Below are 16,172 nucleotides of genomic sequence, written 5' to 3'. Positions count from 1 at the left end.
ATCCACATCTAGGGAAAACTATAGTAATGGAGTCATAGAACGCAAACACTCATTGGTTAGCTAAAGGAAACCATCAGAAGCAAGCAGGTGTTCTTCAAACTGCTAACGTGAATTGTCTATGCCATGCTACAATGATGGATTCAGAAAAAGATGTTGAAATGTCTGAAAGGTCGGACACAGGCGAGAGCGTATCGGGAGATGGAGACCAACAAGACCTCCCTCATCCTTGGCCTTATCTTTAAGAATTTTTAGAAATAGTCAAAAAATTGAGCTTTCAGTTCATATAGTGGCATCTGGCTGTTTTTTTAAAGGTTACTTTATAGTTTTATACTTTAAGTAGTTTTTGGAGCACATGCTTTTTCACTTTTACTTGAGTAAAGAGGTCAAGTTGATACTTTAACTTTTACCAGTGTTTTTAAACTGCAGTATCTATACTTCTACTGAAGTAACAAATGTGTGAACTTTTGACACCACTGGTGAAAATGTTCCCCTTTCTCCTTTCCCCTTAATTCTCGTAGAAGTAAACCCAACTATCGGCTAAACCGCTAAACTGGTGTCTTCCATCTACCTCTATTCATGTTCCTGGGCCAGTGAACCAGTGGGCTGGTCTTTATATTAATTTCAGGGCGTGACAAAAGTACAGGCCAGAACCAAATAAGGCAACATACCCGAATCTACATCAACTGGGGGGTTCGTTTGGATTTGCCCGTTTTATGGTGGAAGTTTAGAATTGTGAGATTTGCAGAGAAAGGAGGTGTTGATTAGGTCTGTTTATTTACAGAGCTCATTTTCCTTTAATAGCATCACTTGTTTAAAGTTTACATTTTTATGCTCTTTAAGTCATGTTTATAAATGAGAAAAAACTGTACTTAAATACAGTCCAGTGCCAGACATACTGGGTATGCACCATATGCAGTGCATACAGGGGCACCAAATAGATGGAGTTATCATCAGACATGTCTGGCTTTGGCTGTTTGCACATGTGATATCATTAATACCACAAACACGCTGCTAAATATGTGGTTTGACTACTGTACTTTAACAAAAACAAACTCTGTCACACAAAGTCAACGTCTTTCGGCTGTGAGGAAGAAGAGGACAAGAGGAGAGCTTATCATGGTTCTGTATTCCCTCTTTAGAAAGCAGGTTGGCATCGCTGATGCAGACTTAATGGAAGGTTTTATTGTGTACAGTTCATGAAGAGAACAATATAAAATAAGTAATAACAGAAAAAAAGGAGAAACTGTGTTATTACACTCTCCAAAGAGATATGGTTTTCCGTCTGTATGGTCCTCTGGCTCTTTTTTCCCGTCCATTTATGGGTCCATCCTCGGAGCGCCGGTCTTCTGTACACCATCAATTATTCAACAGCAGCGATGAATATTTCAGACAGAGCTGGACTCTCCTGCTTCTTACCTCATGCTTTCGTCTCTGTTTTTATCTCCCAGCTTAGGCCCACCCCCGCCTCCACACACACACACACACACACCTGCTTCTTCATCACCGTCTACCTCTGACAGCTTTTTAGCTGCCTGCGAAATATTTATGTGTCTCCTCATATGTTTCCTGTTAGATTTGGGACTTTTTGCTCAAAGTCCTGGCGTCCCCATTCATCATTTATCACCTGTGAGGATGTTAGGGGTCTATTGGAGCCTCTTCTTCTTTGTGTTAGCACTAATTGGCGGCTACTAGAGTGACAGTTTTTTCAGGCTCCATCTGTCAGCTCTGCATCAACTATGAATGGGAATCTCACTCTTGCATGTGTTTTATAGATGGGTGTCTACTCTGTGGGCGTCCATTCTCTCACTCCACCTGGACATTTAAAAAACACACTAAGAGCTGTTCCATTTTACCAAACCACTTTTTACATTTAGAAAATTTATTTTGATTACAAGGAAACAAAATTCTAAAAAAATGTAATGATTGGAAAGAAATCAGCCTTTGAATAAGTTTCTTATTTCTAATTACAAACATTCCCAACAATCCCAAGTACATAATTAGATTGCACAGTTTTAAAGTAACTTAACACTGGGAATAAACTAGTCTGGAATTACATTCAGAACACATTTTTGCAGGATTTTAAACCAGCAGCAAAACCAGGTGTTAGGTTTAAACAGGAAGCATAATTTCTCACAGAGCTTCCTGAGTTATGGTAATATAATTTTTTTCACATCAGAAATCCTTTGCATTTTACTCAGGCTGTTTGATATTAGATATTTATTTTGTAGGACAGCAAACAAATTTGTTCCCCTTTTTCCTCCAAGGAAAGTTCAACTTCCATTGTTGTTAAAAATGTCATGTATCCTTTTTGTATTTTAAGAGTTTTTTTTTTTTTTATCATTGTTACTAATAAAAATGACAAAAACACAAAAAACAGTGTGACGTGTTTTAAAGGAAGTGGATTTAATCCCAGAATTACCAATCTTTTGATGTCTTCTCCAAGATATGAAAAAAATAGGGAAGCTGGTGCTGAACTGGAGAGCTCCTTCAGTGACAGACTGCTGCGCCCTAAATGCACCAGGGAGCGTTATCACAGATCCTTCCTCCCAGGACCTGGAAGACTCTAGAACCACCACTGATCCCAACAACCTCAATCAGTTGTTCCATTCATGCTGATTTTGCACAGTTTCTACCTTAGTCAGTTAAATAACCTGCTGCTGTCATTTTAAACATCTCTGATGTTGCTGCTATTTTCAAATTACTATAAAAATGTCCACGGCTCTATATGGGTTATATATTCTCCAGGTGCACAGTTTTATATTTTTAAAACACTTTACAGTACAGTGTTTTATTGTTTATCCTTTAACTATTCACTATTATGTTATTATTATTAGGTCGACATTTGTGTGACATTTTTTTTCCTATAATCTTAAAGTAATTTCCCTCTGGGATTATTAAAGTATGTCTGATTCTGATTGTGAATTTTGCACCAGAATTTCCCCATTGTGTGACAATAAAGGGATTTTCTATTCTATTCTATTCTATTCTATTCTATTCTATTCTATTCTATTCTATTCTATCAGCAGGTAAAAAAGAAGAATATTTTTCTTCTCATAATCAATATCCTCATTTTTAAAATCACCCAATCATCTTCCAATCTAAGCTCTAATGATAGCCAGAGGTTGTAACTGGGTTCAGCAGCGACGCAGAATAAAACCTAAGGAAGAGTAAGGAGTGATAGAGCGCTGAATATAACCCAAGGCTCCTTGTGACACCAACTGCTCTTATTATGCTTCTTTAAAACTTACATTGGTGCATTTTATGTGTTCTTAGAGATTTATTGGCAGGGCTTTCACCGTATCCTGCTGAGCTGCAATCTGTGCCCTCGGCTCCTTTTTCTCTTCTTCCTCTGCTTTTATTTTTGCTCTTAACATAGAGATTGGGATAAGAAAGTGTTTCGTGGTCATTTTTAGTTTCACTGAAAAAAGAAAAATCAAATATTTTACTATAATTGACAAAAATTAAAAACACCCAGATTCCAGTTTTACAGTTTTAGTTCTAGTTTGGAGAAAGTAGGATTTAGGAAGCATTCTACTTTACCAGACGGCCCCCATTATCAAGCTTTTTTAATAATAATAATGATAAATAATAATAATAAGAGATCTATCGATAAAAACTCTGTTACCTTTAGATGAAACCTCTGAAAGGAGCATTGCTCAAGTTTACAGCTTACTTTTTTTTTCATACATGCCCTTAAGAGTGTCAGATGTGTAAAATGTACTTTCCTCTATTTAGTTTCCTCTGTTGGCTCCATTAGTCAGTTAATAAGAGAGTGCTGTGCTCTCCTTCAACCGGCCACTTTGTTGAATCTCCACTGCCACTGATGCATTAGCGAGAACAAGGCTGACTGACTCTAAAGATGGGTCACAAAAGACCAGCCACAAGAGCACCTCACACCACATCACACATTCTAAGGGCAGGAAATAAAACATTAGTCTTGTGCGATAAAAGGCCAAATTTGAGTCTGATCAGCCACAAAATAAAACCAGTGTAATTATTGTGTCAAATTTGGACAATTGGAGGGAGATCAGATTTTCTCCGTTAATGAAAAGGGACGTACATTTGGTCCTCTTTGTGCTAAAAATGTAAGTAGATCTGTTCAAATTATCAGTACTTATAAAATTCTTACATCAGAAGACATTAGAACCCCCCCTCCCCTCCTGAAAATTTCCTCTTCTCCCATTTACCCAGGGGCGGAGCTAGAAGAGGGGCATAGGATGACCATGGCCACCCCTAGGCAATCAGTGGTAGCCCTATGGTATCCTTAGCCAGGGAATAGGTTGTTTCCTTTATTGCACAGTTTACCGTCTCTGTTTTAAAGCAACACATGCAGTTCTCCTCTAAACCAGAGGGTGGCAGCAGTGATGCTCTCAGGTGAAATGTCCTAACTGGCTTTTTTCAGTTGTTAAAGGAGAAGTTCGGTTTTTTACACTTTAAGCCCATTTTCTGTAGTGTCCAGGATGAAATAGAATGAAGGACACCAAAATTTTGACAATTACTCCTGTCTCTGCTTTTTGGCTCATTTAGAATCACCCCCTGGCTGCTTTAGAATGGCTTGCATAGAGCATGTCCGATAATGTCCTTAAAACAACCTTAAACGTTCTTTTTTTTAAATATGCTACTCACCGTGTCGTCAGCGCTGTTCAATGACGTTCCAAAAAAAGTTTCGTGAAGAAAAAACGTCCCTGTAGTGTTTTATTTAGCATTTTGTAAATCCCATTGAGTTCTGTTGGAATAGTCAATATTCCGCTGCCACCGGAAACGGAAATGGGGCCTGTTTACACAGTTGTAGTCTTTTCGCTTCACTCTGTGTACTCCGACGTCGAGAATCAAGAATCCACCTTTCGTATTCCATTTTCAGAGTTTTTTAAAGTGTTTAACAGAGACGTTAGCACCTCGACGTCGGAGTACGCAGAGTGAAGCGAAAAGACTACAACTGTGTAAACAGGCCCCATTTCCGTTTCCGGTGGCAGCGGAATATTGACTATTCCTACAGAACTCAATGGGATTTACAAAATGCTAAATAAAACACTACAGGAACGTTTTTTCTTCACGAAACTTTTTTTGGAACGTCATTGAACAGCGCTGACGACACGGTGAGTAGCATATTTTAAAAAAAGAACGTTTAAGGTTGTTTTAAGGACATTATCGGACATGCTCTATGCTAGCCATTCTAAAGCAGCCAGGGGTTGATTCTAAATGAGCCAAAAAGCAGAGACAGGAGCAATTGTCAAAATTTTGGTGTCCTTCATTCTATTTCATCCTGGACACTACAGAAAATGGGCTTAAAGTGTAAAAAACCGAACTTCTCCTTTAAAGAGGCATTTTCTAATGATTTTGCCACCTGTGGCCAAAACACAGAACTGCAGCACTCTTCTGCTCATTCTTGTAGCTCACGTTTATACTTCAACATTTTTCTTTGTTCTTACTTTCTTCACCTTACATGGAGTTGCCATCGGCTAGATGCCGGTTGCTTCTCAGTGTCTGCAAAATCCCTCTTGTGTATAACGCTTTGATTGTTTGCTAGGCTAGGTTGGTCCATTTAACATGGACACCCTTAATGTCAAAGCAAAGCATCATGGGAACTTTTGATCCAAGGTACTTTTAGGAAAAATATGCTACAGCTTATAAATTCATTGGTGCTGGAGGTGTCTGGTGTCTGGTGCTCTGGAAACATGTAAAGGTTAGAATGAAAGTGCTATTTTACAGATATTTATTAGTAAAATAAATATCAGATATAGTATTAACTATTAACTAATATTCTAACAATAAAAAGGTGTTACGTCCACAAGGGCACAACATATTTGAGGACACAGACAAAACTGAGGGTACAAAATAATTTATTTTTATTTATTCTGTTGTTTAACTCTCTTTCAAAACCCTCTTTTCTCAAGATAGCTGTGGGGATGTTCTGTAGAGAAAAAAGGAAAAAAAAAACACCTAGTACACAAAACAGTACAGCAGGGGGCCAACCCTATACAGGGCTGTCGAAGCCCTACTAGTACTGGTCTACAGCAAAAAATAAACTACTAGAGAGAAATAAAGAATCTAAAACAGGACAATCGGCCAAAATCGAATCGAAAACATTTTCCAAGCATGGCTAACAAAAATACTGCCTGGCAGGTCAGAGGTGTCGGCTGGTGCGCCCCCTCCGTGGTGGAGGTGAATGAGCGAGCAAAGGACGGGCGCTCCCAGATCAAAAAGCCCATTTATAGGCGGTCCAAATGCCACTAATTAACCAAAAGAACATATCCAAACTCCAAAACATACTAAAAATGTATTAAATTAAAGTCAATATTAAACCATCTAGAAAGAAGAATTAACAAAATAATGATGTGTCCAAAGGACATAACAAGGACAAATATGGAACTACGTTTTGTGCTTTATGAGATAGAATTATGTCCCTGCAGTCATCCAGACTTTTCTATTTCTATTCTATTCTATTCTATTCTATTCTATTCTATTCTATTCTATTCTATTCTATTCTATTCTATGAAATTAGAGATAAAGAACCAAAGCTCATCCCATTCAATGTATTATGCAGAATCATAACCGATTTAGACAACATAGCTGGTTCAATATGCTTCAGACTTTTTTTTTTTTTAAATGATTAAGGTATTCATAGAAAAGTGTAACGTGTCTTTTGTGATTTATTTATAAATAGATTGAGATTATTGTAGGCTGCCCTTCATCTGGTTTTGGAGCCTATCAGTGTTTGGCCTCCACTCAATGCACATTGGTCACTGCCTTCCCACCAAACTTTCAACTTGTGCCAGAAGGACCAGATGTCTTAAAAAAATGTCTACCATGCTGTTTTTAAATACTTCATAATATTTTTTGGTTAGCCCCCAAACTAAATAATCATTATCAGGTAAAATTCATATAAAATTGAATTATCACAAATCATTTTGACATCTTGGGGAAAAAGTAAGACTTTTTAGTAGGTAATTTTAATTATTCTTTTCTTTGCTTTTATAGAGAAACTCCTCTGTTTTTATTGGTCTCCATGTTTTATGTCGCTCTGCGATGTTTTTGTGTCTGTGGAGCTTTCTGAGTGTCACAGTGTTTATTTGTGTCTCACTGCAGTGCTGAATTCTCACAAACCCCGTAGTGACACTACAGCCGGGATAACAAATGCTCACTCTCATGAGATGACACTCTGTCCAAGCAGAGACAGGCTGTGACATCTTCACTTTGTTTTCTGTGTTTTTTCTCTTTCTCTTTGTTAATGTGTCTCCATGTTGTCTTTCGTCCTTTTCCTCTCATGATTGAATGACACTGGTGACTTCTGCTCGGTGGTTGTTATTGTTGCCTCACATGAATATGTCATTCTGCCGTTTGATTTTCTCAGAGTGACATTAAATAAATGTCATCCTTTGTCTCTTCAAAAGGCAATATCCTTATGTCTTTTTAATCCAAGCTCAGTCTGACACACTTTCAATTCATGGTGGATATGACAAATATGATAAAAATAGGTTTGACATTAGAGCTAAAATGTAGGATTGATGCCAGCAATAGCTTTTAGGGAAAATCTGCATTTCATATGAATATATTACAGATTTTCTTTTTTCTCTTCATTTCAGTCATGTTAGTTTTTACACCCAAGTATTGTAGTATCAGTTTGTACAATAGTATTGCTTCTGGAGACCAGCAGGATGTCCATGAATGATGTTAAAAATAACTTCTGCACAGAATCACAAAGGTATGCTGCTGGATTGAAGTCTGGTAACTAATCGAGACATTGCAGCAAACTGAACTCTCCAGCATGCTCATTAAACTAGTTTGAGGATATCTAAAGTTGGACAAAAGCGTTGTCCACTGTGGACACACCATCCAACCACCACCAGCTGCCTGCAACATTCATGCACGGCAAGACTGATTCATGCTTTCTTGTTGTTTTGCTACATTTTGACTCCACCATCTGAGCATTACAGCTGAAATTGACACCCTTGGGACGAGGCAACATATTTACAATCTGTTATTGAACAGCTTTAGTGAGCCTGTGTGAAATGTAGGCACACTCTCTGTTACTTGACTGACAGGAGCATTGCCCTGTGTGGTCTTCTGCTGCTGTAGCCCATCTGGTGTTTTGCACCAAAACAAATGTGGCTTTCAAAAGTTCAGATAAATGACAAAAAAACACAACAGCAACACAAAAAAACGATTATCAACACAAAGATGAATTATTATAAAGTCCATATGATAGAATCCATAAAATTAAATCATTGATTTCAAATTTATTTGAATGCCTCATTCATCCAACCATAAACATTTAAGTTACAAACTAAATAAAAGTTCTTCATATTTTCCAAAACTGGCAAACTCTTTTTTTTAATGATGTAGTTTATCTCCTTTAAAGTAAAATAATAAGTAATTCCCCTAAATCATTGAATTGTAACATATGGCTTGTCTAATTTGTAATGAGCAAAAATTATTTATAAAAGTTTGAGACATTTTTTTGGAGAAATAAAATCTTTCAGGGTGATTTTTTTCAAAAAAAAAAAAAAAAGAAATAATTTAAGACTCTGGCTTCATCCCCACATAGATGGAGATCTTTATGTAAAAGGCTAAGACAAAATATGAACCTAAATACTGCAGACCACATCAATGAAGACACTGTAGTACACATGCCGGGCCCTTTGGTGGAGCTACAACACAGGAGACAAAAAAAAAAGGCGTGTGAGATCATCCGAGGTACGGTGTCAGTCATGCGTCTAAAATGAACCTGAAAACCGCTGTTCTAAAAGTGTTATCGTTTTTAAACGTTTATTCATGTTAGCTCAAGTGACAAAAGAAATAGATTTTGACATTTAAATCTAACAAGTTAGAAAAAAATGTCAGAGAAGGAGCGCTAAGGCTAACACTTTGGCACAACATGCACCAAGCTGTGTTCATTTCATCAGCTTTCTTTAATTTAGTCTTAGTCACAATGACAAAAATCTATTTTAGTATTAGTCATATTTAGTCATTACCTTCCCAATTTAGTTTTAATCTAAGTCTAAATGACGAAAACAAATTTTAGTCTCAGTCAAATTTTAGTCATTTTTATCATTTATTTTATTTTTGTCATTTAGTCAACTGTAAATAATAAAACTGCTCCCCACACTGCTTTTTTTAACATATATATCACACTGTACACAATAAAAATTATTTACAAACACAAACAGTCTTCAACCTCAAATAGACTTCCCTTCCTTCCCTAACGTCTGATTTGGCTGTGGTTTCTTCTGCGTTAGGTATCTAGTTGGGAGGAAGAAATTTTAAACGATTTATATCCAATTTATCATTAGAACATCTTTCTTCTATGACAGAGAGACAGACAGATACAGGCACAGGAAGGCACTAACACACCCGCTCCTACTGCTATAGGCCCACCTGTTCCTTACCTTCTTCCATATGGCAGCATGTTGGCACCTCATATGTTGCTTGAGATTCGCTGTGTTGTTCCCTGCCATTTGGAAGCCGCAGACTCTTTGGTGGTGTCATTACTCCGGTGTTGTCCTTCGTGTTGTAAAAGAAATGGCTCCATACATCCAGGCGTTGTTTTCGCCCAGCTCCTCCAACAAACCGTACAGCGGTATCGTGTAGGGATAAACAGGGCAGACAACGCGTAATCTTCTATGAAGCTCCAGAAACAGTTATATTAACAATTACAAATGAATTATAAACAATTAAATTTTTTTAAATGTCCATTCATCAATGGCTTGTAGATTTCATCTGGTCTTAGTCTCGTTAACGAAAATGATTTTTTATTTTCGTCATATTTTTATTTTCTGGAAACTATTTTTGTGCGTCATCGTCTCGTCATCGTCACGGGAAAAAGGGGCATTGACGAAATATTTCCATCATCGTCCTGGTTGACGAAATTAACACTGGTCCTGAGTCCATGAGCCCTGGTCTTTCAGATGCTCCAGCTTTGAAACTAAATTGACTTGCTGCCCATGAATGCTTCCTTAGTGAATCAGGGAAACAAAAACTGTGTTTCTGACAAAGGGTCTTTTCTGTAGCTATTCAGAATTTCCCCGTTTTCTTTGATTGGTCCTTGACTGGTCTCTAGCTGGTCCTTTGCCGGTCCTTGGCTTGTCCCTGGTGGGTCCTAGGCTGGTCCTTGGCTGGCCCTGGGCTGGTCCTTGGCCGGTCCTTGGCTTGTCCCTGGTGGGTCCTAGGCTGGTCCTTGGCTGGCCCTGGGCGGGTCCTAGGCTGGTCCTTGGCTGGTCCTGGGCTGGCCCTTGACTGGTCCCTAGCTGGTCCTTGGCCGGTCCTTGGCTGGTCCCTGGTGGGTCCTAGGCTGGTCTTGGCTGGTCCTGGGCTGGCCCTTGGCTAGTCCTGGGCTGGCCCTTGGTTAGTCCTAGGCTGGTCCTTGGCTGGTTCTGGGCTGGCCCTTGGCTAGTCCTGGGCTGGCCCTTGGTTAGTCCTGGACTGGTCCTTGGCTGATCCTGGGCAGGTCCTAGGCTGGTCCTTGGCTGGTCCTGGGCTGGCCCTTGGCTAGTCCTAGGCTGGTCCTTGGCTGGTCCTGGACTGGTCCTTGGCTGATCCTGGGCAGGTCCTAGGCTGGCCCTTGGTTAGTCCTGGACTGGTCCTTGGCTGATCCTGGGCAGGTCCTAGGCTGGTCCTTGGCTAGTCCTGGGCTGGCCCTTGGCTAGTCCTAGGCTGGTCCTTGGCTGGTCCTAGGCTGGTCCTTGGCTAGTCCTGGGCTGGTCCTTGGCTGGTCCTGGGCGGGTCCTAGGCATGTCCTAGGCTAGTCCTGGGCTGGCCCTTGGCTGGTCCTGGGCTGGCCCTTGGCTAGTCCTGGGCTGGTCCTTGGCTGGTCCTGGGCGGGTCCTAGGCATGTCCTAGGCTAGTCCTGGGCTGGTCCTTGGCAGGTCCTGGGCTAGCCTTTGGCTGGTTCTTTGCTGGTCCTCTACGATTCATTTTTAAACCTCAATCTTTGCACTAACATATTCTTTCTGTCATGATTTGTGGAGATTAAGATCTAAAAAGAAGTGCCATCTCCTGGTCAGACCCTGTGATTCAGTGAAATGTTGGAGTCAGAGTAAAAAATAAGGGGTCACTGCAGTGGCTGAAAGCTGTATGGGGTTTTGCTACGAGCTGCAGAGAAGTTTGCTGCCATTTGGCTGGTGTTTAATTGGGAAGAGACATTTTGAATGGCTGCTACTGTAATAACAAATGTCCTACTTAAGTATACCTATTGTTAAGTGTGCTTTGTATGCACTTAGAGGAACAATGTTTTCAAGCTGTCGACCACCCCCCAGTATCCATTCAATAAAGAAGGTAAAAGAACAAAATGAAGCAGAATGAAAACTTTAAAGGAGCAATAAGTAAGAAAAAACATGCTTGCTCTTGACCAACAAAGATGTTTTTCCAAACATACATACAGACAGAAAGAAATAGTGACTCCATAGTAAAACCTGCCAACAAAAGTAAAGAGAAAATGTATAATCTAGATAAAAAACTATAAAAAATAACAAATAAAACATTGAAAAAACAAACCTAAAAAATAAATCTGAGAAAACAGAAGTAGTTTCACTTTGAATGTGTTTTTCTTTTTTCAAACCATCCATTTCCAAAATGTGTTCTCTGGTTTCAGTGATAATGGAACAAAATTCTGTTCAGTCAGTTTCAAATATTGCTTAATGCATCATTTGGATTAACAGGTGACTGATTCAGTGTGATTAAAAAAAGGCAGAATGTAGATTATATGAAATTATGTACAGAAAATTGTGATTTAATCTGACAGTTTTTTTTTTTCTTTAACTTTATTGAATTGTTGTTTGAGCTTACTTTTCCTTCCTAGTATCTGTTTGGGAAAAATAAAATCTCCTGCTCTATCCAACAGTTTCTAAATCAAATACGTCATGAAAAAGTAATGCTCTGGGTCAGTGCTAACTGAACCTCAGCATCAGAACAGTTTGCTTGGTATATTTACACCCTCTGGTAAGCTCTCATTGTATCCAGATGTGGTAAGCCGAACATTGACCATGGGTTAGAGCTAGGCTAAAGAAAAGCCATGGTCCCTCAGATTATTATGGATTCTGCCTGATTTTCTATCCCTGTCATTCTGATCAAACCACCAATCTGTATTGTTTTTTTTCTTCTCTGAATGTTTTTCTGCAGGTTAACAGACCTGTCGGGTTCTCTCACAGATGGTCCAGTCAACTATAAATACAAGACCAAATGTACATGGCTAATAGAGGGATAGTAAGTACACACCTTTTTTTTCTCTCCCCTTTACTTAACATTATTCCAACTGCTTCTTCTTGCTGTAAAACTACAGTTTATGTCTCACTTGAGTACTTTTTATTGCTGTGTAAACAGGGTGATTGTTTATCAGTGCAGCTGTTGAGTTGCTTCAGTCTAAGGAGGACCAGTTGATTGCAAAATTCTCCAACACCCTATGTTTGGATTAAAAGAAGAAATATATCACACAGTGTATCACAAAAAAATTTTCTTTCTCAAAATACCTAAACACAACTATTAAGGTCCAAGCTGCTGGTATCAAAGTAGTCACACCCCTCAGTAAAACCGTCCAAATTGTTCCCGGAGTGTCAGGTCTCAGGACACAGAGATGGGTCACAAGTGTAAGTCAGATGGGGGGGCATAGAGTTTACTGTTGCTTGCAGGTTAACACTGGAATCTTCCTACAACCGACCATGGAAAAATGACAGAGCGCGTGAAGGCAGTGCCTAACACTAGGCAAGAAACACCTGTCTTTGTGATCCTCACCTGGTTTCTGCCCCACACCTTTAACACCTTCTAAACTGGATATATGTGAACGTCCATGCAGACCAGTTTGCTGTAGTGTGTGATGTTTGGTCTGAGCTCTGATGGGCTGATCTTCCACCTCTTCAACCTCTTTGGCGGAGCTGGCTTTTCAAAAGACAACCTCTGGATACGTCCCGGAACACATGCACTCACCATCTGACCATGACTCGGTCTGTTCTAAGTGGAACTTCTCCTGTTAAACTGCTCTAGGGTCTTAGCCACCTCGTGGTAACTCCGTTTCAGAGTGTTAGCGATCCTCTTGATCCTCGAGGTCTGGTTTCATGCTCCTTTTAGATGGGTTTCTGTTTCATCACACCTGAGTCAAACCTTCAGGTCATTAGCAGTACTCTGGAGAACCCCACTGCATACTGAAGATGTACTGTAGTCCAGCTGTTTTATTGATGTGTGTTGAAGCCGAGACACAACTTAAAGCTGCAGGACACTGGACCTTGAGTACTGGAATTGAATAATACTAGACTAGGCCATCTTCCTGTAGATGATTCTTAATCCCCCATCCACATAGAGATGAGATTAGAAATACCCGCAAAGGTAATTTATCGTTTAAGCTTTGCGTCCAAAGGGATTTGGCGTTGTGGGTGAACCATAAACTGTCATTTTCTTAAAACCCGGTCGCAGAAACTTTCAAAAAGTCAGTTTCATGTTTCAGTGGTTTTTTACTGTGAAAAAGATAACAGTGTTCCTCTTTGTGTGAATTAGGCTTTATTTTGTTCTTATTAGAGATTTCTGGGCCATGTTGATCTTCCTGTTACCAGTTGACACCTGAGAACTGGTAACACATCACAGGACCCCAGGGAGAAAACATTACTATTACTGTTCTCACTTTCTTTGCCAGTGGCTAACATTAAAGAAGTCATCACCTGGGAATCAGACTTTTTCATGTTAAAACTTATGTGTTGGGGTCAAGCCTTAGCTAAATCTTTCCGGAAAATCAGGAGTGTAAAAGCAGCTTGTTTTTTTTTTGTTTTTTTTCCTGTGTTATGTTTCTAGTTTAACTTTTAACCTATTGTGTTAGAGCTATAGAAACAATAGAAAACAAACCATGGCAAACTGCTAATGTTGCTAATGCTGCAGAGCATTAAATTCTTCGGTGTACCCTTGCAGGAAAATAGGGGATATACAAAGTTCAGAATTTCTTATTCCTAAAAATGGTTGAACATGAATTTGAAGACAGTTTTAGAAGGATTTTTTGTATAAAATACTAAAATACTAAGTTATGACTTGTTTAATCTTGGTTATACAAAATGCATTTAAAATGGTGTTTACCACCATATTCAATGACATAAATAGAATCAATAAATGACATGATAGGCTTAGTTTTATAAAGGTAAATGTTACTAGAAGCCTGTAACTGAAAACATCCCGATACTTTCAGCTGAACAGGCCCTAATCCGCCACCCACAGCTTTGTTCTGATCTCTCTGTCTCACAGTATATTTGATTCTCCTGCCAAACATCCTGTTGTTTTTACATAAAGCTCCAAGGTTTCACTGACATCCCTCTAGCCCTCCAGTCCCCTTACAAATTGACTTGTTTTATTCTGCCACCGCATCATCCTCCTGTGCTTTGACTTTCACACACCCTGCATGAGTTGGTGTTTTGGTTGACCATCAGGACTATATCTCTGCTGCTGCTGGAAATTCCAGAAGACTTTGAGATTTAGACACTTTGGAGCCAGCCTTTTTAAGAGAATGTATTTTCTTTTGCCTTTTCTCATCACAAAAAATTTAAATCTATGTAAGTCTTTTTTTCTCAAATTTAGTGCATTTTTTTCTGGAATTAAACAAGTAAGTGAGACACTTTGCAAATGGAATAAGGCATTTTATATTTAGGATAAGGAAAAAAACCCTGCAGTCTATTATATCAAGGGTATAATATGTAATTATCTTATTGTAAGGGGAACGCTGCAGATCATCTTAAATTCCCCCTCAAATGAAATTGTCCAGTGAGCTGTTTCCAAACGAAATTTATTTTTGTTTTACACTCGTGTAAACAAAAGGACAAATAAAATCTGTCTAAAGTCTAAAAGTCTAAATTAAGGCTAAATACACTTATTTTAAGAATTTCTTACTCATTTTCAGAACGTTTTTGCAGTGCTCCATCTTTCTCCTATTGTTCATCATTGCTCTGACCAATGCAATACAAAAATGATCTGAGAATAAGTGAAAAGGTTTTAAAATAGCTGTATTTGTCCTTCGGTTGAGCAGATAGTGTAGTTCAAATTATCTGCCAACAAAATGAAAAGAATGAATAGACATCTTTCTGTGCAGAGATCTGATTCCATTGGCAGATCATTTTACTCACTCAAATCAAGTGCAAATACATTTAGTTCAAGGAAAATTTGCTTACTTAAAGGTATAGAGAAGGATGTTGTTTTTCCGGGTGGATCATCTCAACCTAACTGTCAATCAATATGGTGATATGTTTACGTAAAGCCGTCCTACGTGCTCGTCCCCATTTTCACTTACAGCTGGTCAGTCTGACATAGTGGACAAATTGCAAATCTTCTTTTGGAAATTAAGTTTGTATGAACGACGCAAACAGCAACTATTAAACAGAGCATGCACGAGGAGAAATGGGCTCGTGCACGTGTTTAATGATGTATATACTGTTTATATCCCATGAACCTTTTCCTCCTTTTTGCCCTTTTCTTTGACTTTTGAGCCGATGTGAAAAGTGATTTTTTTCCACTGTGAGATCAATAAAGTGTAACTTATTTTATCTTATCTTATTTTAATAGGTGTGTACATGTTTTTTATTTTATTATTTTTTTTTTTATTTGAGAGGATGGCTCCTTTCAATAATTTGCAACAATCCTCCACTTTTGCCTTTAAATATGGTGCTTAATGACCAGTTATAACCCTTACTACCCCAGGCCCAAACTATGGTCCGTAGGTAAAGCTTTGTTTCTCTTTTTGGACCAGAGGTTCTACCTCTAGGATTAACTCTGTTTTTTTTTTCTTGCAGAGGGAAAATCTTATAGAGTTTTTTGCTTTGACCCCAAACCACTTTATTTCCATTCTAAGCTTCCACCTATTCCTACTTCCACACGCATGCGCTCTCCATCACTGATATTTTTTTGTCTCATTCTGTGCATCTTGGTTTGGATACCTTTGATGTTGCCTCTCTCAGTTATGGAGTCCCACAGGGCTCCATTTTAACCCATTACTATGTTCTTTGTATTTGCTGCCCCTTGAGGCACTTTTTAGAAAGCTTAACATTTAATATAATTGTTTTGTTGATGATCTGCAAATTAATCTCCCCTTATGTGCAAAATGTGTTTTGATATTTTATGGATGTAAAGGACTGAGGCCCCGTCCACACGAAGACGAACCCTGGCCTAAACGCACACATTTTTCACCAAAACCAGCCTCTCATCCACACGAAGCCGGC

The 16,172-nt window shown here is 38.9% G+C and overlaps 1 protein-coding gene across 2 annotated transcripts in view; it reads left to right on the top strand.

Moving 5' to 3' along the window:
- The window catches only part of LOC107090624 (attractin-like protein 1), a 400,529-nt gene that overhangs the window by 32,240 nt on the left and 352,117 nt on the right, over positions 1–16,172 (top strand). For both annotated transcript variants that reach the window (XM_015384120.1, XM_015384119.1), the window contains exon 2: positions 12,115–12,198. In XM_015384120.1, the coding sequence (XP_015239606.1) occupies positions 12,115–12,198 (84 nt within the window). The remainder of the gene's footprint in view (positions 1–12,114; positions 12,199–16,172) is intronic.

This window comes from Cyprinodon variegatus, unplaced genomic scaffold, assembly GCF_000732505.1.
Source record: "Cyprinodon variegatus isolate N-32 unplaced genomic scaffold, C_variegatus-1.0 Scaffold304, whole genome shotgun sequence".
In the NCBI taxonomy this organism is placed as follows: Eukaryota; Metazoa; Chordata; class Actinopteri; order Cyprinodontiformes; family Cyprinodontidae; genus Cyprinodon; species Cyprinodon variegatus.
The sequence above is the reverse complement of the archived record's forward strand: the minus strand, read 5'-3'. Positions and strand labels throughout refer to the sequence as shown.